Source organism: Eptatretus burgeri, chromosome 10 (assembly GCF_056783735.1).
Source record: "Eptatretus burgeri isolate ZD-2024b chromosome 10, Ebu_testis_v1, whole genome shotgun sequence".
NCBI classification, from domain to species: Eukaryota; Metazoa; Chordata; class Myxini; order Myxiniformes; family Myxinidae; genus Eptatretus; species Eptatretus burgeri.
In genome coordinates, this window is record NC_140970.1 from 47,718,861 (window position 1) to 47,745,145 (window position 26,285).

General features: G+C 44.5%; 1 protein-coding gene across 1 annotated transcript in view; it reads left to right on the forward strand.

Moving 5' to 3' along the window:
* The window catches only part of LOC147018492 (uncharacterized), a 261,256-nt gene extending 248,901 nt beyond the window's left edge, over positions 1 to 12,355 (forward strand). The window contains exons 3-5 of the mRNA XM_085898215.1: positions 2,990 to 3,205; positions 11,384 to 11,547; positions 11,792 to 12,355. Of these exons, the coding sequence (XP_085754341.1) occupies positions 2,990 to 3,205; positions 11,384 to 11,547; positions 11,792 to 11,982 (571 nt within the window). The 3' untranslated portion in view covers positions 11,983 to 12,355. The remainder of the gene's footprint in view (positions 1 to 2,989; positions 3,206 to 11,383; positions 11,548 to 11,791) is intronic.
* Positions 12,356 to 26,285: the final 13,930 nt, after the last annotated feature.

Sequence of the window (26,285 nt, forward strand, 5' to 3'; positions counted from 1 at the left end):
TTTGATGGTACGTTCATCGAGTAACTTCTTTAAAATGGCGCATCTTTGGGGAGATGCTGACATAAAGTTATACACGGCTTGAATAAGTCCGAAGTATTTCACGGCTTCCAAATAACTCTGTGGCAGCGACTCCTATCAGATTCAAACTGTGGATTAATTTTACAGACTTGCTTGTACGCCTGAATAGACACCGGACATGTTGCTTGCATTCTCGTATGACTGCCTCGACAATCCATGACATCAATCCCACTGGCTTCCAGTACTTCTTGCAATTTTCCAAACAGATATTCACCATCGTGATGCTCAATGACGACGGGAACTGTCAGTACTGTAGAAACCTTTCGACAGCGCTACCATCTTGCATCACATATCGAAATATTACCGTCAACTGATCGATATGCGAAACGTCTGGCGTCAAATCGACGGAAACACCATAATATTTAGCATCCTTTATTTCTCGCTCGATGGTAGATTTCACTTTTCCGGCCAGTAGTAGGATGAACTCGTCGCATATTGTTGATGACATGTACGATACACTTCCCTTTCCCTTGTTCCCATACACTTCAAGATGCTGGGCAAGAAATGGATCAAATTTTGAGATAAGTTCAAGACAACCAAGATGGTTTCCATTGTTAGCACAACCTCGCTGCTCAGTCGTGCACCGTTACAGAAGCCCTCTTTCTGCTTGGAACGATATTACATCGACAATTCGCTTCAGGACATTAGTGCAGTAAGCTTCCTTGTGCAGGTACTGCTGTTCAAATGATGTGTGAATCCTGTCACCTTCATTTTGATTTCAAGAATATTGGCAGTCTCACGCTCGTGCAACGCTCGACGTGCAGAGGCATTCTTCCAATCATTGAATCTGATTCGAAAATTACTGTGATGGCTTTCCTGATCATCGCCGTCGGGACATAGGAGTTTGCACACGTTGCAGTAAAGTTTACCATTTGATGGAGAAAACAGCATCCAGTCCCTGTTCACCGTTTCCCCGTTCGTGAGTTTCAGCTGAAAGTGTTCGTGCCAAAAATACCGTGTTTTATCTGGATACATTCTGGCCGTATACAAAAAATCTGCGTTCCTATCTTGGCAGGGAGGATTCTGGATGAAATTATGGGTTCTGCGGAAAGAGTCCATTCAGCACGATCAGGATTGAAACTACGAGCTGTAGCACTGGCTGCAGTTGTTTCAATGCTTCTCTCGTTGATCGATACAACGGTATTGGTGTAGTCAGCTTTTGAATTGTGATGCAGTGCGAGATTACTTGATCCCTCGACATGGACATCAGAAGACATCAGAAGAATGCGCACATTCCGTTTGCTCATCTCGACTCTGGTGAGGTGAAAATTTTTTAAAGATGGATCCAGACAGTCTTTTTTTAACCTCCGCCACCGAAGATGGATGGAGGTTACTGTTTTCACCCCTTTCTGTTTGTTTGTTTGTTTGTGAACAGTATTACGGAAAAACTCCTCGACGGATTTCGACGAAACTTGGTGGGGGATTAGGTATGGTCCAAGGATCATGCCATTAGGTTTTGGACTTGGTCCAAAGTCCAATATGGCCGCTATGGTGGCCATTTTGAAAAAATATTTGAATTTTTTTTTTGCATTTCTACATGTTTTAATTGATTTCCAACAACAAAAAAATTGTTAGAGAAAAAAAGAACCCAGAAAATTTTGCACCTTTTTTTTTCGAAAAAAATTTCGATTATTTTTTTTGTTTGTTTTTTTTTGGCATTTCTACATGCGTGTCGATCTAGTTTAGTTTATTCAATCGTGGTTCAGGAGAGTCCAATCCGTTTTGACTTACAATGAATAGGATGTCAAGTTCACTTAAGTGACCCAGCAGTATTTGCGGCGGTTTTGCACTCTACCGAGTGCTCCCCCTCAAGTTATTTCTGTTTCATGCCTCTTCTTTTTGTCGCGTTTGCAAATCCCACTTTCGTGGTGCCGAATATATCCGTCGGCCATAGTCAAGAATGAAAAACGACAAATAAGAGCAAAACGAAGAACTGCAAGCATCAGGATGCTCGATAACTCACAGGAACGTAAAAGGTGCCATTCTGTTCATACTCAGCGTGAACCTAACCCCACCCATCGGCCAGACGCGAGCAGCGACGCCTGTGATTGGCTGAGTTGTGATGTGATCATTTGGTTCCCACGCTCGCTGTCATGATCACTGTGTCTGGCAGCGTGCCAGCTGCCTTCGCTCACTGTGTGTACAGCCTTCTTGCACATGTCGAGTCACATAATTAAGACTGAAAAAAACGTCGTCGGAAATTTTTGTGGGCCTCCCTGGCCCAGTGGTTAATCCGGCACTGGCTGTTGTGCTGCTTGTCGGGTAAGAATCCTCTTTGTTCAACACACAGTCGAGGCTCGTGGAAGAGCGACAACACTGAACTGATCAGAATATTAAAGGAAGAGGAGAAAAATGGGGGAAACACCAACAGCAGCGTTAAAGGATAAAATAGAGGGAGACATGGACAAATGAGGATGTGGGAAGGGAAGGTGGGTCAGGGAGTGGACAAGATGGGTTCACATGCAGACCCTCAGGAAGAAAAAAACTTGTAATTTTGAAGGAGGGGGCATGGGGGAGGAGTTCACAGCATCAGAAAAGATCATGGTTTGAATGGGGATGATCTGAGATGATGATGATGATTGTGGTGGAGAACAGCTGCCTTCCAAATGTGGAGGGAAGGGTGAGATTGAAGAGAATGTGAAAGTTGGTTCCACAGTTGGGGGGGGGGTGGGAAGAGTCACGAATGAGCCCTGCAGAAACCTGGGCAGGTGGACAGCTTGGAGGCGAGAATGCGTACCTCCTAAAGTAGTCAAAGCGATGCTGCCAGCGACATGTCATGTTCACAGTGTACCTGCCATAAGCATGATTTGCATGTGGAAACATCACAGGGATCTCGTGGGATTGACGGTTGTTTTGATGTTGGTAAAATAATTAAATTGGAAACTGTCTCAACAATTTCTTCCTCTTCCAGCTACATGCAGCCATTGCAGATGTGTTTGGGTCCCCTGGTATTGGGGTGCATATCCGTGGCATTTGTCTCCGCCTCTGAGAATCACCTGGCCTTGCATCGCTTCCGCCGGAACCATTCTGGTATCTGCACAGCTGCAATCCTGGCTGCCAGCTTGCTGTTGCTGCAACTCCTCGGCTGTATTCTTGTTTCTCTTTGGGATTGCTCCACCGATACTTGGTAAATGTATACTTGGGCAATCACAACTACCTTTTCCTTTTGCACTCTGCAAATTGTGCTCCTCTCCCGAGCTCGTCTGGTTGTCGAATATCTGTGCCATTGGAATTGGGTTTTTTCAGTTTTTGCAGTTTTGTTTGGATGACAATGAAGCATCCATGTGTGTGTGTTGGCATCTTCCTTTGTTGCTTATTTTCGGTTATAAATCGCTATGACATTGTCAGTGAGCTCAACAATCATTTACTACTGTTATTACTAATACTATGACTTTCATGGTCCCACCACCTTGTGAAGTTGGCAAGTGTAGGTTTTTTTTCTCTCCACATCTCAAGCGTCTCCACCACCTTCCCACCTTTTACACGTCTCCTCTCTCATCTCATTCCGTTTTCATTTTGGTCTGCCCTGCTCCCCCTTCCAACTGCATCCATAATCACACCTGAATGATCACATTTCCTTTCTCCCTCCTGAACACATGTCCCAACTGATGCAGATGTGCCTCCTGTGCCTTTGTTTTTTATTTTTTATTTTTATGCCTCCATGATGAAGTCGTCGGAGGCATGATTGTTTATTGTTATCCATCCGTCCATGATGGGTTTTTGTTGTCATGATGATTTAAGAACTGAAGGGATCGAAGTCAAACTTGGGACACAAATGTTATGATTTAAAAATGAACTGCTGACATGGGGTCAACAGGTTCAAGGTCTCGTTAGGTATAAATGCTGTTGCTGCACTAACTTGTGAACCAATGATGGGATTTTGACCAAACTTGGTATAATTATATTATGATGCAAAAATGAACCGATTGAATTTCAGCATCAAGAGGTCGAGGCTCATGTCAGGTAAAGATCTGATACTTGAGAACAGCTGAAGAGATTTTAATCAAACTTGGTGCAAGTATGTATAATCCTGTGTTTGTGTCCATCCATGACAGATTATTTGTTCCTAAAAAGTGAAGGGTCAGATGACAAATTAACACTCCCGTTAATGTGATACCATTGGCTCTGTGATTTGAACAAAACTAAGTAAGAGGTTATGTTTTCACCAGTTTGTCTATTTTTATCTTGCCAAAACGAAGTTGTTGCAAGATATGTTAGTCAGCTTGTATGGTTTTTTTTGTTTGTTTGTCTGTAATCACGTATAAAAAAAATTCTGCAGAGCACAGTTATCATTGGAAATTTTTGTAACTTCGCATATCAGAGGCCTATAGAGGTCCCTTTCATCGCATAAAATTTTGAAGGTCAAGGTCAAAGGTCAAGGTCACTTTGTCACAAATCAGGGGAGTCGACGAAACCCTTATTTTTTGAGTAATTTTGATCGGATCGTCTTCAAACTTCATGGGAATATAGTTCATGGTCTGGCGCTCAGCTGATTAATTTTTGGTGGCGATTGGCCTTGACCTTCATGGTTCGTGCCTGAGGTCAAACAAATTTGACCCCAAGGTCAAATTTTCAAGTTTTAGGAACCATATCGTGTAGTTCCTCAAATTGAACACCTCGATGAGTGCTTTTTAGATATGTCAAGCTTGAGACATTATGACGTCATTTGGTGACATTATGAGGCAAAAGCATATTTTTCATGGTTACTCTGTCGAACGATTCTCATCGGAATCTCTCGTAGGCAGATATTCCTCAAGGAGTCGCTCCTGGTGGATAGCAGCTCTGTTCACCTCAGTGTGACCTTGAAGTCACACATGGTCACCTTTTGGCAAGATACGGGTCACCCTGCAGGTGACATTGGTTTATTTGATTGTTTGTGTGCAGGATATCTCAAAGTTGTGTACGGATCCAGATAAAAAATTGTGGGCAGGTTGGGTGTGTGATAAGGACGAACTGATTAGATTTTGATGAAGATCCAGATCAGGATCCGACGACTGGAATCTTTTAAGTGATTCTTCACCATTGAGATCAGGCCAAAAACTATACAAAGCAGGACATCTCAAAAAGTTGGACGGATTTGGATGAAACTTTGTGGACATGTTGGATGTGTGACAAGGAAGAATTGATTTAATTTTGGTGAACATCTGATAATTATCTCTGCTACGGAAGGTGAAGGTTGTGTTTTCACCCATTTCTGTCTGTCGTTGTCTGTGTGGAGGATCTCTCAAAACGTTGTGCATTTTCACAATTTCACATTTCACATTTTCTGGAGGAGGGATCACAGCCTTGCTTGCTCAAAAGTCTTTACGTAAATACGTGAGTGATAAGAATGGTTAATTTCTGAAAATTTTCATTTTCCTCCAGATTGACTTTGTCCACATGCTGCAATCCTCAAATCCAAAGATTGATTTCAATTTTGTGCTGTACTTTAATGGTTCGCCGAGAGTCTATCTTGGTTCCAAGGCACGGCATTTTTTAGCAGGCCAAACCAAATGGCACCTCATGATCCCTGCGAAGGCGAGCGCCCTGTCCAGGGATGTTTTTATGCCTCTGCACCAAGGGTGCCTGAGGCATTTTTTCCGGGTTGTCTGCCCGTCCGTCCGGATTTTCCTTTTCGCGATAACTCAAGAAGCAAATTGTAGAATTTCATCAAACTTAGTAAAAAGGTAAAGTAAGACAAGGCAATTAAGTGATTAGATTTTGGGCCTGATGTGATAAAGTTCAAGGATCAAGGTCAAACTCTAAAATTTTACTGTTTATGCCCTAACTCAAATATTGGTCAGAATTTCATCAGACTTGGTACAAAGGTAAAGTTAGGGCAATTTACTGATTAGATTTTGGGCCAGATATGATGAAGGTCAAGGGTCAAATATGTCAATACTCAAATGTTTGTGTGGGAGAGCGGAAGCATACCCGTCCACTGTGCGGAGTCGAATTACTCTAGTTTTTATGATGGGACGAGTTCAGTATCTTCAAAAGGTTTTTTTTTTTTTTTTAATTTACCCAATTCTCATCCATTCTTCATCCATGCCCTCTCGGAGTTCCCTTTGTATGGATGCAAAGTTTTGGCCTGCGGGTTTTCATGGTTTTGGAGTTATGGAGGAGAAGCACAGATTGGCTGATCTTTATGACTGGATAGTCGGATGAATTGGGCACAGTATAATCTGCCCGAGCATATCTGCTGAGCCAGCATGTAATCTCAAGGCTGGTCTGTGTCCTTTCACCCTGAATTTTGATATCTATCTGATGGCTTGCGTTCCCACTTTTGTTTGCTTGCCTGTTCAATTTTTGCTTATTTTTGCTTGTCTTATTTAAATCCACTTTGGAGTTTTCATCTCTCCCAACACATTTCCAGGCTTTTTTCATGGAAATCTATTGTGTTATTTTGAACAAACATTCCTCAAATGCAACCTTGGAGAATTTTTTTTAAGTGATCTTGAGATGCTCCTGCATAAAAGTCCAATTTGTTCAGTAATGCCACCTTGTTCTTTGGGCAAACTTGCTCCTGATGTTTCCACAATGTGGCACTGCGATCAAGGATATCTCATCAACAATGCCCCGTTTGTCTTTCCACTTTAACTTTTTATCCCCCGCCGCGTGGTGGAAGGGGGATATTGTTGTCACGCAGGTCGTCCGGCTGTCTGTCCGTCCGTCTGGGCGTCAACATTTATAGCTGTGAGTGCAATAACTTTATAAACTGTTTGCCATATCGATTTGAAATTTGAGTCGCACATGTACCACCTGAAAAGGAAGAACCCTATTGATGGGTGTGGCCGGATCCAAGATGGCCGACTGGGGCGGCCATCTTGAAAAATGTTTTTTGGAATAAATGAAAACCGCTTTTCTGATTTCAATTATTTTTGATTACTACATTCCTCACCCTTGGGGAACTTTTTCGAGATGATGACCAAATGGTGTCTTGTTTCCAATTCACCTCCCTCATTATCTGGAATATGTATGACCTTTTTCATTCAATGGCGGGGGATTCCCCATATCTGATGGTATATTTTATTTTTCAATATCTCTGTGATGTGATGACTACTCTGATGCAAAGAGTTTGCTTGGAATGCTGCAGTGGTGTATTTATTGAGCTTTTCTTTTTTTTTTTAATTTTCTTGTACAAAGTCCATGCTCATAGTAACACTGGAACACAGAATCGATCAGGATGCAACAGAACAAAAGGAACAATAGAATGAGTGGGGAAACGCAAACAGCAGGGCCGAGGGACAAACAAGGGACGCGGGTAAGAATGAGAGGCAGGGGCTGGACAAGATGGATACAGGAGCAAACTCTTCTAATGGAAAAAACTGGACATTGAGAAGGAGGTGGGTTTGGGTGTGGGGTTAACGGGAGAAGGAAAGATCGTGGTTTTTGGATGGGGGATGATCTGAGATGATGAACAGCTGTCTTGAAGACTTTGCACGAGGAATGAGATTGAATAAATATGGAAGTTGGTTGCACAGGAGGGAAAAAAAATAGAGGCACGAATGTGTGGAGGTGAGCAGTGATTCTGGATTATGGGAGTTTCACCAGCAGGGGGTTGCTGGTGGACTGAATGCACCCTGCAGAAACCTGTCTTCTACTCCCGCCAGAAAGGAGATGAAACTCGAGAGAACACCAACCTGTTTGTGACGGCAAAGTGGAATTAAACCACAATTGCCATTCAAAGAAGAAAGGAGCTCGAATCACAATCATGCTGATTTCATATAATATATAAGTGGGGAAACTGCTTCAAACGTGATCTTGCAACACATATATATATCTTAGATATATACAATACCGATCAAAAGTTTTGGAACACCCCCATTTTTCCAGTTTTTACTGACATTTAAGCAGTTTAATGTTTCAATGTTCTCTGAAATTAAAGCAGATAAAAAAGAAACCGTGGAATTGTTTTGTTGAACAAAATTTAATCTAAATTTTTGACTCTTCAAAGTTGCCACCTTTTGCAGATATAACAGCCGAACAGACTCGTTGCATTCTTTCTGCAATGGAAATCAAATATTGTTCCGAAAGTTCTTCCCAAAACTGTTGCAGAAGTTCCCGCAAATGTGTTGTACTTGTGGGTTGCTTTGCTTTCATCCCAAACCAGCTCGATGGGGTTTAAGTCTGGAGACTGTGCTGGCCATTCCATGATTTGAAGCTGACTATCTTGTTCTTTTATTCTAAGGTAGTTCTGACATAGCCTGGAGGTATGTTTTGGGTCAGTGTCTTGCTGCAGGATGAACCCTTGACCAACTCTGCATACACCAGAGGGTATTGCATGGCGCTGCAAAATGCTGTGGTTGCCCTTTTGATTCAGGGTGCCCGTCACACTGTGCAAGTCGCCGACTGGATCCAGCAAAAGAGCCCCAAATCATTAGATACCTCCTCCATGTTTGACAGTTGGTGTCACACTGAGGAACCATCCTTTCCTCTACTTGACAGCATACAAAAACCCTGCGTGATTAACTGAAGATTTCAAATTTTGATTCATCAGTCCATAAGACCTTCCATTTTTCAGTAGTTCACTGGTGGTGGCTTCATGGCCCAGGCAAGCCTCCTTTTCTTGTTTTGCCATCGATGCAATGGCTTTCTTCCTGCCCCTCGACCTGTCAAACCTGCAACTCAAAGTTCTCTTCACAGTTGAAACGGAGACTTCCTTACTTCGACCAGTGTTAAGCTGTGCTTGAAGCTGCTGTCCTGTGAGCCGCCTTTCACGCAAGCTGTTGTTGACTCTCAGAAACTTGTCTTCTCATTGTGTTGTGGCTTTGGGTCTGGCTGGGTAATTGTCTTTTTCTCACCATTATGATTGCAATACACAACTTCCTGCAGTGCAATATTGTCGAAATAATGCTTCAGAGGGTGAAACAACGGTCTGTTCCTGCACTGCTTTTATACAGACAGATGGTTTGTAACGAAACAAAAGTTGGGACACCTGCAGGAAATGTTTGCATCAATTTTCAAGGCTTGATCTACTTTCATTGTTGCAGAACAGCTGCAGTTGCTAACCCATTGTTCCCTGAAAAAGGACTTTTTTTAAACAACTCTGAAATTTGCATTTTTCAGTTTTTGTAACCTAAACTTTTTTGTTATTAACCTCTGGCAGTTTATCACTCAGCTTTGTACCATTTCAGGTTATTCACTGGACTTGAACTGCTTAAATTTCAGTAAAAACTGGAAAAATGGGAGTGTTCTGAAACTTTAGATCGGTCGTGTAAAGATACATATACTGATTCGCCAAAACATTATGACGACCTGTCTAATCTGCTGTTGGTCCTCCGTGTGCCACCAAAACAGTGCCGACCAACCGAGGCATTGACTCCACAAAACCCCTGAAGGTTTCCTGTGGTATCTGGCAGCAGATCCTTCAAGTCCTGTAAGTTGCGAGGTGGAGCCGCCGTGGATCGGACTTGTCGATCCAGCACATCCCACAGATGCCCAATCGGTTTGAGATCTGGAGAATTTGGAGGCCAGGGCAACACCATGAACACCATCATGTTCCTCAAACTTCCCGAACAATGTGTGCAGTGTGGCAGGGCGCGTTATCCTGCTGAAAGAGGCCACTGCCATGAGGGAAGACCATTGCCATGAAGGGGTGTACCTGGTCTTCAAGGATGTTTAGGTTGGTGAGACGTGTCAAATTGACGTCCACATGAATAGCTGGACCCAGGGTTTCCCAGCAGAACAGACGGGATTGCCCAGAGCATCACACTCCCTCCACCGGCTTGTCTTCCCACAGTGCATCCTGGTGCCATCACTTCCCCAGGTAAACGGCGCACACGTACACGGCCATCCACGTGATCTCAAAGAAAACTGGACTTATCGGACCAGGTGACCAACTGCTCCAAGGTCCAGTTCCGACGCTCGCATGCCCATGGTGGGCGCTTTCAACGGTGGACAAGGGTCATCACGGGCACTCTGACCGGTCTGTGGCTACGCAGCCCCAAAAGTTGCAGGGTGCGATGCACTGTGAATTGTGACATTCCTCCTGTGACAACCATTAAAATTTTCTGTGACTTGTGCAACAGTCGACCTTCTGTTGGTTCGGACCAGACGGGATTGCCTCCGTTGCCGTCGTGCATCGATGAGCCTTGGGCGCCCAACACCTTGTCGATGGTTTGTGGTTTGTCCCTCCTCTGACCACTGTCGGTTGGTACTCACCACTGCTGACCGGGAGCACCCCACAAGCCTTGCCGTTTCAGAGATGCTCTGACCCAGTCGTCTGGCCATAACAATTTTGCCCTTGTCAAAGTCGCTCAGGTCTTTACTCCTGCGCATTTCTCCTGCATCCAGCACATCAACTTCAAGAACTGACTGTTCTCTTGCTGCCTTTCATATCCCACCCCTTGGCAAGTGCCATTGTAACAAGATAATCAATGTTATTCACTTCACCTCTCGGTGGTCATAATGTTGTGTGTGTGTGTGTGTGTGTGTGTGTGTGTGTGTGTGTGTGTGTGTGTGTGTGTGTGTGTGTGTGTGTGTGTGTGTGTGTGTGTGTGTGTGTGTGTGTGTGTGTGTGTGTGTGTGTGTGTGTGTGTGTGTGTGTGTGTGTGTGTGTGTGTGTGTGTGTGTGTGTGTGTGTGTGTTTAAATATATATATATATATATATATATATATATATATATATATATATATATATATATATATTTTGCGGTTCTGGAACCCGCATTCCTCCAAGGCAATGGCATCCATCATAGTGATCCCCAGACATTTATTTCATTAATACACGTGCAATTGGACCTTTCCCTCATGTCCACTGGGTCAAATGGTACGAAGTGCGTTGTGTGTGGTGTCATAGTTTGGGCTGATTATATCTCCATCTTCATTTCAACTCTTTTCCTCTTATTCATAAAATAAATCCAGACGGTGGCTTGTGAAAACCACAACCCAATCAACGTATGCGTCTTTGCGGAGGCCAGCAAAAGAAGCAGGCACAAAACGCCAACGCCTCGCCTGCAAAAACCACAGCAACACCCTCAACGTGCGCGTCTTCGCGGAGGACAACACAAGCATCAACGACACAATGAAAACGGCCCCTCCACTGCAGGATCGTATGGGACGCACGTGGCGCGCCCTTTCATTCAAATCTCCATCTCGTAATTTTGTCTAACCTCTTTTCAACCCATTTCTGCATCTCATAATTGTATCAAATCCTTTCCTTCAATCCATGATGCGGTTCGGGACGGCACCGTCCCATGCTCAGGCAGAGCCTGTCAGGATCATCACTGTAATAAATAATCGAGTGCACGTAATAAATAACGACTGTGCGAGTTGACAATGACATCTTTTCGTCTATCTTCGCTTGCCACCGCTGCCCCCCAGTGTCTCCCGCGGACGATGGAGGTCTTCTCACGGCTCCGCTTCAATGCAGTCGCTACCAAGCAGAGGCGTGCTGTGCGGCCCGACTCGTTCAGGCCGCGTGGCATACCATGAGCAGACATGGTATGCCACGAGCAGACATGAAATCGTACTCCAGGCTCTTCTGGGTGAGAAACTGGGACTGATGTTGGCTGGATCTGCAGCAGACGCATTGCTCATTTTCCATCACTTTCTGTTGGGGATTTTCTTCTTGTGCGCTGTCATCCTCTATCCTGGGTGGGTTTTACATTGATTGCTTCATTGTTGTGGGTGGGCTATGTCGGTGTGTATGGAGTAAAATGTACATTTTGGACAAATGTTTTGGCAGCATCCATTGTTTGAGGTGATATCAAATGCTGAAATGTCTTGCAGTTGTGCTTCATACATCTCTGCATCTTCGCAACATGAAGAACAAGCTGAGTCACCACATGGAGGAGGCTGGTCTGAAGCAGAGGCCAATGGGGGTGCTCCTCAGCTCTTTAGGACTTTCTCCCATACTTTCTCAGCATCCTATACTTTCTCAGCATGATAAAGGCTTTCAGCAAGGTATTGCAGACAATTGACTCATCATCTTTTGTTATCAATTCCAGGCTGATGAGGAAGTCGTACTTGTGAAAGTGGTGAAGTTTGAACAGTTACTTGCTTGTTGGCCTATCCCTGGGCCCTTCCTTGGTTTGTCATTTTCCAGCCTCACACAGCTAATTTACAACTCTTAGAGTTTGTGATTGATAAAATGTGTGTTAAAAAGAGAAAAAGAAAAGCAGTGCAAGTTCATAAGTCATTTCTATGGAAACTATATAATTGCAATCGCTTTGTAAAATACATGACTTAGGTTGTGCACAATGGGGTAAGATGATTGGCTATTCTAATCAAAATAAAGACCAATTACTGCACCTTTGTCCAAGAAGGAAGCCAGACAAAATACATAGACATGCAAATACCATATATATATATATATATATATATATATATATATATATATATATATATATATATATATATATATATATATATATATATATATATATATATATACATATATACATACATATATACATATATACATACATACATACATACATACATACATACATACATACATACATACATATACATATACATACATACATAACAGTAACATAATCAATTGATTTCCCAACTTTCCGGATAATCGGCTGGGCACTGTTTTTCATTGAGATTACTGGACAACTAGTTTATTATTATAATTACTTTTTTTAAAGGTTTCTTGGAAAAGAAAACTCAGTACGTTTCCCGTGATAAGTTGAAGTGCACATTTTTATTACCCAGACGTTTGACTCTGTCAATAGGAGAGGTTTTCAAATTGTTTTCTCATCCACCTCACATTTACGTCCTTGCTGTGATTCGTCTGCTCAGCCCATGTGACCCCGATGTTTGACTTGTCAATAGGAGGGGTTTTCAATTTTTTTTTAAATTTCAATTTAAATTCTGTTTTCACTTTTCGCAGTTGCTGAGGTTGATTCACACTCGGTTGCATCAAGATTTGTGAAATTTAAATGTTTTGTATCCTCGGTCTGTGGAATGCATTGCACCGAGGGGAGGCTTCCATGAGCTTCCACGCTGCCTCACGAAGCTGTCTTCAGTTCTATTTGATTTATTTTTTCACTTTTGGGACCTTCTGGTGAAGCTACAGTCTTAACATAATAGATAATTTTCGTAAAATCTGAGCAGAAACACTTTTCATGAGGAAAATGTATCAAATTCCAATAATCGTTGGGTATTGAAAGAAACACCACTTGCTTTCCGTTCACTGCTTGACCTCGTACCGTGTCCCCCTGGGGGACTGATTTTCGGTGGCGTCTGTCCGATCTTGGCTATATTTTCGAAGGTTTCGTGATGTGCTCGACAAGTGTCCAAAGTAATTCTGACGTAAAACGGACGTTTTAAAATGTTGTTGAAACATTTCATCTGACTGTGAGCTGGTGGATCACGTGACTCCATGCTGTCGTGCAGGCGACATGACACCTTATCTCGCGAGACATTGAACTTTTCTGTGGTCATTGGGTCCTTTCTGTTGAACACCAACACTTGATTTACCAACACCAACAGAAAGGCATGATTTAAAGAATTCAGAGTATTTATTTCATGGCCCTGAGCGCGGGTTTGAAAATCATGTGACGTTGGAAATAAATTTCTCTGTAGAATCGACTTCTTTCCTTCGAGCGGCCTCACATGTTTATATTGTCTGGTAATCGGCTGCCCAAGTATCAACATCATTTGGTAATCGGCTTTCATTCAACGTCGGGGGTCATTCATGGTATTGAGCTTGTTTTCTTTAAGAAGAGTTACTTCCCACCTGGCATAGCTATGTTAGACAAATGGTCAGCCTGGGTTGGCATCATCGGATTTGTTGGTTCAATATTGGCTTTTCGATGGACACAGTTGCTATGTGGATACTGATGACATTCGGCCAATGTCTCATGTTATTCTGCCAAAGACTGATCAATGTTCAACCAACGATTAAATCGATGTTTACCAAATAGAATGGCCAGTGTTGGTCCAACATGCTGTCAGCTACCTCATTTATTTATTACTTACGAAATCTTTCGTGTTTGTTTTTTAATGAATATATACGACTTACGAAATCTGTTTTGTTTTTGTGTTTGGGTGTTTGTTTGTCGGCACGATAACTCGAACGGAAGAAGCTGCCAATGTCAAATTACACTACGTGATTCAGGAGGGTTCAGGCTCGCGCTGATTAGATTTTGGTCAAAATCGGTCAGAGGTCAAGGTCACAGTGAGGTCAAACATCCAAAAAAAAAGTTATAACTCGAGAAAGGAAGAAGCTCCCAATGTCAAATTACACCACGTGATTCAGGAGGGTTCAGGCTCGCGCTGATTAGATTTTGGTAAAAATCGGTCAAAGGTCATTGTCACAGTGAGGTCAAGCATTCAATTTTTGATGGTTTGGTACAGAATCATCGTAGAAACTTCTGGTTTGCGTCGTTACCTTCTCGAGAGACAGCTTTTGTTAGACAAGGTCAGAGGTCAAGTTGACGATTTCGTAAGTACCAGTCTATGACTGCTTGTTTGTTTGTTTGTTTATTTATTTCCCCTTGTCAAAAAAAGAAAAAACAAACCCCGTGTCCCAATCAAATTTGCAATTGAAGCAATTTTTGGTGTATTCAAGGGGTTTGAGAGAAGTGTCATTTCAAATGCATGATGGATATTCTACTTTGTTTGGAAGGATAGTGGAAAATGTACTTTTCAGTCAAATTGCTGCTTCACAAGAGAATACAATTTTTTTCGTAAATTTACGATTTTATACACCATACTGTCCCGAAATTTTGTTCAATGTATGAACAAGCATGTACTCAGCATTGTCTAACATTAGTTATGCAAAATGCCATAAATGTCAGCATTTTAAAGCGGCTAGATCTTTTAAATCGATGACTGCAGTTCTGTGTATAAATTTGACAATGGACAAGATATCGTGTGACGCGTGAAGGCAATCGGTGCAGTGAGTTCATGAACTCTGTTATTTGCAAGCTCAGTACGCAGAGAAGGAGGGTGAGTTCTGTATTCTTATTTAATTTTTTTATGCAATGTCGAAGTTCGTATTAGAGCTAACACACAGAATGTGCAACAAGGGGAGCAGGAAGCGAGAGGGGTGGGAAAGTGAAAGAAAAAACAGTTGGGAACAGACATTAGGATCTGTGGAAGGGGAGTGAGATGGGGTGTGGTTCACAGTGTAAACAAGATGGACACTACAGGGACTTTCAGGAAATGAAGGAACCGCACTGGACATCGAGTCTGTAGATGAAGATGCATTGTTCATTCGTCAGACCCCGGAGGCTGTATGGCTTCATCATTGTTGGTCGTAAGGCGAAGGCATCGTCACCGATAAAGAAGTGAGGGATGTCCTGGTTGTCATTGGGAAGAGGCTCAGGGTCAGGAAAACCAAGGGTGCACTCTTCAGCGCATTCCTTCAGCTCACAGTCATTGTATATCTGCGCATCTGTTGCTGATCCAGTACCGCTGACATCTGCCCAAATGAATTTGTAGTCAGCATCCACAAGCGCCATCAGAACAATGGAGTAGAATCTTTTGTAGTTGAAGTATTGGGACCCACTCTTTGGAGGACAGCGGCAGGCCACGTGCTTCCCGTCAAGTGCCCCACATGTATGGGGAAAGTTCCATCTTTGGAAGAACTTGTCAGCTATGGTGCGCCAACAATCAGGAGTACTTGGGCAAACCAGCACCTCGTCCAGTAGTCGTCAATGGCTTGACAGACTTTTCTGACCACTCGGGACTGGGTGTTGTGAGGGACCCTCCATCCGAACTTCATCGAGGCATACTTGTTTCCAGAGGCAAGGTGACGCAATGTTAGTGCCAGCTTCATGCCAGGCTCAAGCGGATCCCTGTAGAAGGTGTACTGCTTGGTTATCCTTGGAGCCACTCTGGCGAGCAGCTCGTCGGGCATCGCTGAGGGCATAACCAGGAAGTTGGTGAAGGATGCATGGTCCTTGTTACGGATTTCCACCATGAGCTGGTCATACATGCCAAAATGCCGTCGCCTCCCAATCCATGGTCTCACCCAGTTCCTTCTCCTCCGTTCACCTCTTCTTCTCCTGGCTCTATTGGCACGCAATTGCTGCAGTGTCAAATCGATGGTCATGTTGATGTTGGAGGACAGCAAGTAGGTATTCTCATCTCAGCCTTGCCGGATCCTCCATCTCTCGGATGACATGGACATCTACTCACCATGGAGTCTGGAACACTGACGGGTTCCTCCTGTGAACCCCATTTTTATATACCAATTCCCCTAAACGCTGCCAATACGGTAGCTGTAAGCTAGAAACACGTTCATTAAGTTCTGTGGTCGTCCGGAAGACGTCAAATACGTCAATATGCGTTGGAGATACGTTACACATACTGTAGGTTCAAACCACGTTACTTATCGGTTAGGAATAAGTTTTGGGTACGCAAGACATTACCTCGACGTATTTCTACTTATGAGTAACTTACAAGTAACGTGTGTCAACGATCGCAAAAGGTGACTTCCATGGTAACTCGCGTTACATTTGAAGGTCATATCAGAATGTATCTCGTCCCCCACAGCATTGCTAACAACTGCAATGATCCAGATTATTGGTCAGGCGAGTATTGATATTGAACCCATTCTGTGGTATGGTCTGATGATTAATGTCTTCAATGTGTGGTGTGGCATGGTAACTCATGTTACAACAAATATACATGGTCAAAAACAACTAAACTTTTTACTGGTTCTCCTCAGACATGAATTACGGAGTGGCCAGTTACGTATTATGACTGAGGGTCCATACTTGAATTTTAGAAAGAATGAAAAGTGAACTGCAACATGTAACTTTTATAACGATGAAAAAGTGAGTAACTCACGTTGCAGTTTATAGATGACTGCTATCTACTTTAGGATCAGCCTCATTGCGGGAGATGCCGATGATCCAAAATGCCCTGGTTTCTACAGCGTGAAGCCGAGAAAGGTGGGAGGCAGGAGTACCAGCCCAGAGGGGAGAGCAGTACTCAATCAGGCTACGGACAAAAGCTTTGTAAGTGCTCAGGAGCTCAGGAGGGCCGAGGAAGGACTTTGCACGACGGAGGATTCCCAGTCGGCGACTGACTTTGGAGGCGACGTTTGAAATGTGGCTTTCCCAGGAAAGGTCATGGCAGATAGTGAGACCCAGAAGCTTGAAAAAGGACTTCTTCCAGAGGATTGTTGAGAAAGTGGATGGGTGGGTTTTCTCAATGGTCCTTTCGCAGAGACATAGTGAGAGTGTGAGATTTGTCCGGATTGAAAGACATGTTCCACGTGTTGGACCAGTTTGTGATTTTTATCCACATCTGCAGTGAGCGAAGAAGCTGCTGCTTGCCGGTCTGAGGGATGACCGATGGTGCGGCAGAGGGTGGAGTCATCAGCAGAATGAGAAAGAGAGCATCAGCAAATAGAGTGTGGGGGAGTGAGATATAGAGCATTTTCCAGAGAGTCGGAGAGATCATTGATGAAAACCAGAAAAATAACAGGGCCCACAACGCTGCCTTGAGGGACTATAGGCTGGACAGGAAGGGGGGGATGAAAGAACTCCATTTAGGGCCACACGTTGACTGCGACAGGAGAGGAAGTCTGCGAGCCATGAGTGGAGATGGCCTTGGATACCATAGGAAGAGTGTTTGGTGAGTTGGGCAGGTCCTTGTCAGGAGAAAAGGACACAAAGTCCAGGGACAGTTGGGTGCGACTGGGTAAGGTGGGTAGAGAAAGTGATGGGTTTTTGACACAAGATTTAGCTGCAAACACAGAGTTTTGGGCATTCATCTTTTTCACGTGCGGTATCAGCAGTGCGGCCATTTGAGGGGAGGGAGGGATGGAGGGGGAACATCCACCAGAAACAGATTTGATTGGATGCCTCCAGGATTTTGAGGCGGGAGAGAGGTTTGAGAGTTCAGACTTGAGATTAGAAAGATGTTTTCTGGCTCTCCTGAGGGTAGATACACACATGTTCCGAGCTTTATGGAAGGAACTGAGATTGCCCTCAGTTGGATTTGCTTTCCATGAGGCAAAGGCAAGTTGTTTCAGGACAACTGCCTCACCACAAGCTTCAGTAAACCAAGTGCGGGAGGAAGGGTAGGACAACTGAAGACGAGAGGGGATAAATCTGTGTATGAGGGAGAGCAAGTTTCTTTGAAAGAATTCTCGGGATGAGTTTATGTTGGAGAAAGTTGCGATAGGAGACCAGTCTCTAAGTTTGAGGGCTGCTTGGAGACCATGCCAGACTCGACGGCGGTGAGGTGGTTCTCGTATAACAGCCAGAAAGATGTCCACTTTGACAAGGACGTGGTCAGAAGAACCGATTAGAGTGGAGGAAGAGCAGCAGATATTGTCAGGGAAATTTGTCAAAATCAGATCCAGAAGAGATGGAGTACCATTGGTTGAGATCCGGGTCGGGAAGTTGACAGATTGAGTCGCAGAAAGCTTTTGCTGAGGTGCCATGACAGGTGAGAGAGGTACCCACACCTAGCCAAATGGCATGACAATTGAACTCGCCACATAAGTGGAAGAGAGTTTGGATGAGAAGATAGAAGATGGTCCATGTTTTTGGATAGTGAGGTGTAGATAGTCATCACTGTTCGGTGGATGGTACAGTACACATATAAACATGAGGTGGGAGTGGAGGGGAAGCCGTAGCCAGAGGTATTCCTGGGGGTGTGGGGGAGTGAGAGCAGTGCATGGAGAGTGAGGAATAGAGTCTTTGATGAAGAGAGCAACTCCTCCACCAGGACAAGGCTCAGGTCTGTCATACCGGAGGAGTTGAGGGAGTAACCAGGGAGAGATACTTGGGAGTCAGACACGTCTCGGGGGAGGAAAGTTTCTGTTTAGGCCCTGTCACACCTTGACGATTTAGCCAGCGTATGCCTGACGTATGAAAAATTTGGCGAAAACGCTGGCACATGTCGAATACGTTATGGGTAAGTTTGTATACGTTAAGAGCACGCTGGCATACGTCGTAGTACGCTGGCTTTTTTTCGTAGTACGCCGAGGTGTTCGACAAATTTTCCGACATATGCCAGCGTTTGACTCGCACATTCCGCGTAACGTTGGCCATAACTTGTAGGCACGTTGCGCGATCGTTGACACACGTTACTTGCAAGTTACTCATAAGTCGAAACACGTCGAGGTAATGTTTAGCGTACCCGAAACTTATTTCTCACCTATGAGTAACGTGTTGTGGGCACGTTACGCGGTCGTTGACACACGTCGACAGACGTTACTTGTACGTTACTCATAAGTCGAAACACCTCAAGGTAATGGTTAGCGTCAGTGTTCCAGACGCCTTGTTTTTTTATTTTTTTTATTATTTATTTTTTTGTTACTTTGGTATGACTGTGATGTTGACACTTCGATTTCTCGTGCGGTTATAATATAATATAATTAATCGGCTGCCGCTCAACGATTTAAATCGTAACCGCACTAGAAATCGAAGTGTCAACATCACAGTCATACCGAAGAAAAAAAAAAACCAGGGAGTCTGGAACACTGACGCGAACCATCACCTCGACGTGTTTCAACTTATGAGTAACGTACAAGTGACGTGTGTGAACGATCGCGTAACGTGCCGACAACTTGTGGCCAGCGTATGCGGAACGTGTGTCATACGCCGAGACATTTTCAACATGCTGAAAATTTCTCGGCGTATGATGACTTATGCCAGCATACTACGACGTATGCCAGCGTGCTCTTAACGTATATAAAACTTACCCATAACGTATTCGACGTGTGCCAGCTTGGTTCGGCAAATTTTTCATACGTCAGCATGTGCTGGCTAAAACGTCAAGGTGTGACAGTGACTTTACACTTCGATGTTGAGTGCGGTTATGATTTGAATCGTCGAACTGCAGCCGATGAATAGCCAACGCCGCGTGATCGTCGGCGATACGCTGTCGCGCTATGCATAAGTTGTGAACACCGACAACACGCTCAGCATTCGTTGGTATAAGTTATCTATATGTGATTGAAACGTTCTGTGTACGTTACGAATACGTTATGCTTCCGTCCAACACGTTATTATACGACCAAAACTTTAAAAAAAAAAACATCAATATTTCAGCGTACGCCAGCGTTTTACAAACATTTTGATACCTTGCCATATGCTGACAAACGTCAAGGTGTGACAGCCCCTTTCGGCAGATTGTCTTGTTTGTCAGGGGCAACCCGTATGGAAAGATCTGAAAGGTTTGAGCGAAGGCCCCGGATATTTGAGGTCCACACTTTTATTGAAGAGGTAGGGGAGGAGGCTTTGGGTGCAGGGGGTGGGGGGGAGGGGGAGGGTAGGACAAGGGAAGAGGAGGGAGGTAAGGAGGGTTGTTGAAAGGGTGTGGGGCATTGCAGAATAGCGAGGGGAGGGGGCCGGATGAGGAGAAGAAAAGGCTCTGTGGTGCTAGGGGAGAAAAGAGAGGGGGAAGAAGGCAGTTGAGGATTTGAGGAGGTGGAGTGAAGAGGTGGAAGGAGGCAGGTTTGTGGATGAGGGGTGCAGCTTTGAGGGGGATGAAAGGTGGGACAAAGGTGAGGAGGGAATTTTTGAAAGAGGTGAGAGGAGGCTTGGAGGGAGAAGAGTGGGATGGTTGCTTTGAGAGTGAAAGTGAGGGGTGAGAGGGGTGAGTTGGCACTGAAGTTGGAAAAAAAGAATGGTTGATGGAAAGCAAACATTCATGGTAAACTGGGGTATTTTAGAGTTTTATGTCAGAGATGCGATTTAACACAATTCTTTATGGATGCAATGAAGGCGAATTCAGAGAATGGAGAGAAGAAAAGCTGTAACAGTTGGATTTTTTTAGGCAAGGAATGAAGGAGAGGTCGAAATGCGAGCAGTCTGTTAAAATAGCAGAAGAGTCGTGCATTATGAAACAGTGAAGAGTACCACATGTGTGAGAGAGGAAGATGAAGCATTAGATCTCGTTTTTGTTTTTATTATGAATGTTTGAGATAGTTTTCAACAGACTCGGTCATGAAGTGTTGTAGATAAATTCGAGGAAGAAGAGGCGATGAAGAAGAAGCAGAATCGGGAGAAAGGTGGTGGTTTTTATTTTTATTTTTTATTTAAGATAAGAAATAGAGAGATTAGTTGGGAGAAATGGGGGACGTTAGGAAAGTGGGGAAGATAGAAATTGAAGGTAATGGGGAGAAAAAATAAAACGATCGTACACCGAGTGGAACCGGTAGGCCTCAAGCCTTGGCCTCAAACACCCGGTAAGACAACGTTGACAAAAACTCACAAAATAGCATGATTTTTGAAACAAAACCGAACTCGGAACACACAGTAACATGGAGGTGAGAAAAATGAAGTTAAAACGGGACAAATAACGACAGGAAACTTATCTTTGAGATCGTCAGCAGAGAGCTCCTCAGGAGACCTCTCGACGCTCCAAATCCGGAACCGGAAGTCCAACACATCTGTGGCTTTTGCAACACCGCCAGCACTTTTGAGAAGCTGTGGGATTCCAACGGTGAGCAGGGATCATGTGGGCAATTTCCAGTCTGTCACATTTTGTCACGTCACAAAAAAAATCGTTTTGTCACATATATTTGGGATTTTAGACGGACCGATTGGACAAGCCAGGATCACTTTTTAACATTCTTTTAATTCCAAACAACTCGACATTCTCGTAATTCCACAACGTCGCTCATTCTGTAATACCGGGGGTACCAGTTCATCGGAAAGCTGGGGAGCGACATCGACAAAAAAGCGACAGGGAGGCGCACTTCGCAGGCTTAAACTTGAGCTGCAGCATGTCGGTGTTGGTGGAGGCCACCTCCAGGAAGGTCGAAAGACCCTCTTTGGTCCTACTCAGGACCACCAAGTCGTCAGCGTAAGCTGGGATAGACAATGGCTGTCCCTGAGCTTTGACACCGTGGCCTCCCGCCACTGCCACAGCCTGCACCACACACACAATCAACTCAATTGTAATATTGAACAGGATCGGCGATATGGGGCATCCCTGTTTCACCCCAGACTGAATAGGGACTGCGCTGGTCGGGCCCTCATCCGTATTAATGGTTGTGGATGACCCAGTATAGACATTCCAAAGCAGCTCGATCAGCTCCTCAGATGTGCCCATCATGCCCAGTGTGGCAAAGATCGCTCTGTGTGGAACACTCCCGAATGCATTACGAAGGTCTAGCCAGGTGACAAAAATATTCTTCTGGTTGCACCTGGCATCCTTCATAACAGCATTCTATAAAAAGGAGTGTTCAAAGCAGCCTTCACTGTGCCCTGAGCACTTCTGGGCCTCACTCAGCATGGAATGCCGGAGTGCCATAAACAGTTTGTGCAGACAACTCTGGAGGCCAATTGGGTGAAAGTTCTCGGTCACCAGTGTCCCCCTTCTTGTGGATCAGGGCCGTGGTGGCACGTTTCCATGAAGCTGGAATACGGAGCGTGCACAGACATAGATTGAAGATTTCTAGTGTCACGCAACACGCCACGTCCATCCGCTTCAGGTGCTGGTATTCAACACTGTTCGTACCCGGGGCGGAGTTACTCATGTGCCCAAGTCGGTCAGAGATTTCCTTCTGACCAATGGGCGCACTTAACGCCGCCCCCTCTGCACGAGCCTCAATGGTGGGAGACATATTTGGAGAACTCGCGGGAAATGACCACTGGCTCGACTATTGGCGGACAAAACCGGGGAGAAAAAACCTCCGCGGATTCTCTCCCGCCAGAGTATCTGTCCGCAGCTTTCCCAAGAACTATCCTAAAGGCACGCTTTCTACTGTGCCTGTACAGCTTCTGCAGGTGACTGGCCTCCTGGGCGTCGTACCCCGGCCTATGAGTACCGGCCATATTTGGCCGGTCAGGTCGGGGACAACCTGGGTGTTTGTGGGCGTCTGCGTTGCATCCGCGGTCCCGTCGGCCACCGAATTAATACACCAGGTGGTTGACTCAGCCTGTCATCCTTCCGAGGTCGGTGAAATGAGTTCCAGTTTGTGTACTGATAGAGGGGCACTGCATCAGCAAAAGTCGCACTTCAAGAAATGATAGCTACCCCGGCAGCTAAGCTGCCATGCGACCACCACCAGTATCAGCAAAGTATAATGCATAGAAACTACATACCTGATGCTTTGGCATCCTTCATTCTCTTTCTCGCCCAGTCTCCAGGGTTTCTTTTACGTTTTTTGCCCGTCATGCCTCTTATCAGGGTTATCATCATTCACACCATGCTGTCCAGCCTCCATGGTCGTCATTTTTACAGCTCGTCACGTGACACATACTAGTATTTTGATTGGATAGTCATGGACTTTAGAACTTCATGCTCAAACATTATGGACTTGGGTATTTCTTGCACTACATTTTAGTGAATTCAACAATGACCATATACCAATATACAGGACTTGACGACTTATTTTCGGAATTTTTTGGTATCAAATGATGCTCTGGCCATTATTGATTGTAGTGCTGGTGTTAGCTCATTTTTTTTCAAAAATGTGACTAAAGTCCTTCTTGCACGCAAAGCAAGCTTTCAACCAAACTTAACCTTCCTTCCCATTCTTAACACAGCCAACTGACCCCATGCACACCCCAACACACGAATGCAGTCTTCTGCAACCCTAAAAATTTGTTGGAGGTCTCAACCCCATGACTCCCCTCCCACAACCATTAAGTTTGATTTCCCAAAATTCACCCGCAAACCGCTGACAGCACCAATTCCCTCACAAGCCCGCATTACCCCCTCACGTTCTCCACTCTGTGAAACAGACGACTATGTCATCCATGTCGGCTAAACAGCCCATTAATGCGAACCGAAAATCTGTGTATCAAAAGATCCAAGGCCAACACAAACAACGGGGATAACGGACAACCCTGTCGGACTCCCCGGGAGATCTCAAAGGGACGAGACAACCGTCTATTAATATTGACCTGACCAACTGAAGAGGCGTACAGAGATTTGACCAGCCTCATGACTGCCTCTCCAAATCCCGTTTCCCCTAAAATGGAAAACAAATATTCCCTTGATAGTGGGTCAAAAGCCTTTGCAATGTCTAAACTGAGGAACCCTACCGACTGGCCCCTGCTTCTTGCCGACATGATCAGGTCACGGGGCAATTCCATGGTGTCGGAGGTACATTTTGGACACTTCACAAGTAAATTAAGAGTCGCGTGAAGCAGGGAGAAGACTGCCTTTTCGGCAGATTATATCGCCTCACTATGGCAATCATCTGGCATGCAGGGGTATTGCTCCTCATCTTCGTAAGGGAAAAATTTATCCAAAATACCCTCGTGTCGGACGTACTCTGACAAATGTCATTTTGATGACGTACATGATTTGTTTTCATATCTCTGAAGTGTTTAGAGCTTTTCCAATGATTAGTCCAAGGCTGATTCTGCAAGACAGTATATAGTGCAGCAGATTACTGAAATAATCCTTGAATTGGTGGTACAAGCACCAAATTTGGTATACATGTGCTCCAGGGCCTATTCTCTCAGAAAAGTACGTTACCCACGTTGAAAAACAAAATGGCCGCCATTTGAAGTGGTTTGAATCTGTGTTTGAGCTAAATTTTGATGGAATAATGCCATTTTAATGTTCTATGCATCAACATATATGTTTTTGAGTGAGAAAAATCTATTTCTGCACTTACAAAATCGTAATTATTGAAAACTAAGATGATATGGCTGGAATTAAATGACGACAGGCTCTTTTTGCGCTACATTTTGCAAAAAGAAAAAAATGAAGAATAATATAGCATATACAGCAGGAAATTATTATCTTTTGATTCACGTGGTGGATTCGTCAATCATTTAGTCCTCACATTTGCATGCACACAACTGTGTACACTTGAGACTGAAGCGATAGCATTTACATCGCCATCGGCATTCCATCTTGCAGCCACATTTTAACTGCTGACAACTCTGGGCAATGGGTGGAAGGGTCGTCCAAAAGACTTGCCAGACCTCACCATCTTTCTGCCACCCCAAGTTCGCAGGGCTTTCAGTTTGCATTTTGCATACTGTTGCCTGGCCCCATATGCAGCCTGCTTGGTAGGCAGACCGTTTGACATGCTGTATGAGAGCTGCGTGCGTCGGTGGAATGGCATCATAAGACTTTTGCTTCTGAGCGAACAAGTCCAGTCTTGCCTCATCAACTTTGTCCATAGTGCTGTTCTTGTCATACATGGTGATGACAAACTTCTCAAGGACATTGTAGTCTGCATTTTCCATGACTGCTGGGTACTGACTTAACTTCTTGAAGACGGGAGTCACTTGAGGGTAAACCTCCCATGCCTACCATGCAGTTTTTTTTGCCTTTTCCGCGAAAAGCTGACAGAATATCACAGCCAGTGAAAGCGTGAAAGAACAGCATGCCACTGGATTTGTCTGGGCCAAGATTTGCCACCATGTCATGAATTGGCAACCACTTAATGAACTGACCCTGGCCAAATTCAACCCACAGCATTTCCATGCCTGCGTCTTGGAGGGTAGCAAAAACACTGACTGCAACAACGAGAACATCTGTGTCACATGCTTTTATCAACACAGACGTCATCTGTTGCTTGGCTGCATGAAGAGCATGAGTGGAGATTCTGGAGTCTGCTTCCTCGTGGTTGCAAGGACTTAAGCCGTCAAGACTGATGGATCTTTTGGAAAGAGCCTGATCTCCTTTGGTCACAACAACGACATTGTCAGGACACATTGTCACTATCTTATCAGCAAGGAACCCAAAGAGCTCTGTCTTGTTGTTGGTGTTGTTGTCTCTCAGGAAACTTTTCCAGTTTGGTGGCAGCTTGGTTTTCTCCATCACTCGGCGTCGATCCCCTTTGCCTCTCTTTGATCTTGTTTCAGCCTTCAGGCTGGAAGTCCAATAAACATCAAAAACTATGTCTGTCCTCACAAAATTCGATGAGTCCATCTGAATATTTGGAACCACATCGAGGACAGCAAATTCCTCAAAGGTCTTTGATGTCTTTGGCGGCAATGAATCCACAAGAGAGGACCAATCAATGATAACAGCATCACATCCTGGTCTCGTGTGGGAGGAGTAACTGTCGCTTCCAGAATTTTTGCAAGTTGCGACTTCTGACCAGTGTGGAGTTTCCCACTGTCACTCAGCGCCGCAGGGAAAGACTGGTTTTCATGTTGGGAAAAACTCAAGCAGGTCACACTCTCGTGCTTGGCAGGATATAAAGAGTTGTGAGAACAGACGGCAATCATCTTTGAGTACCTGCTGCTGCATGTCGCGAGAAGTTGCAACTGGCTTTGGCGAAAGAAGTCTGCTTTGTTCTTTTTGAGGGGCTTATAGAAGGAAGCTCCGTCACCCAGACCATTGAAAAATTCTCGCAAGGCAACTTTACCTTTCTCAA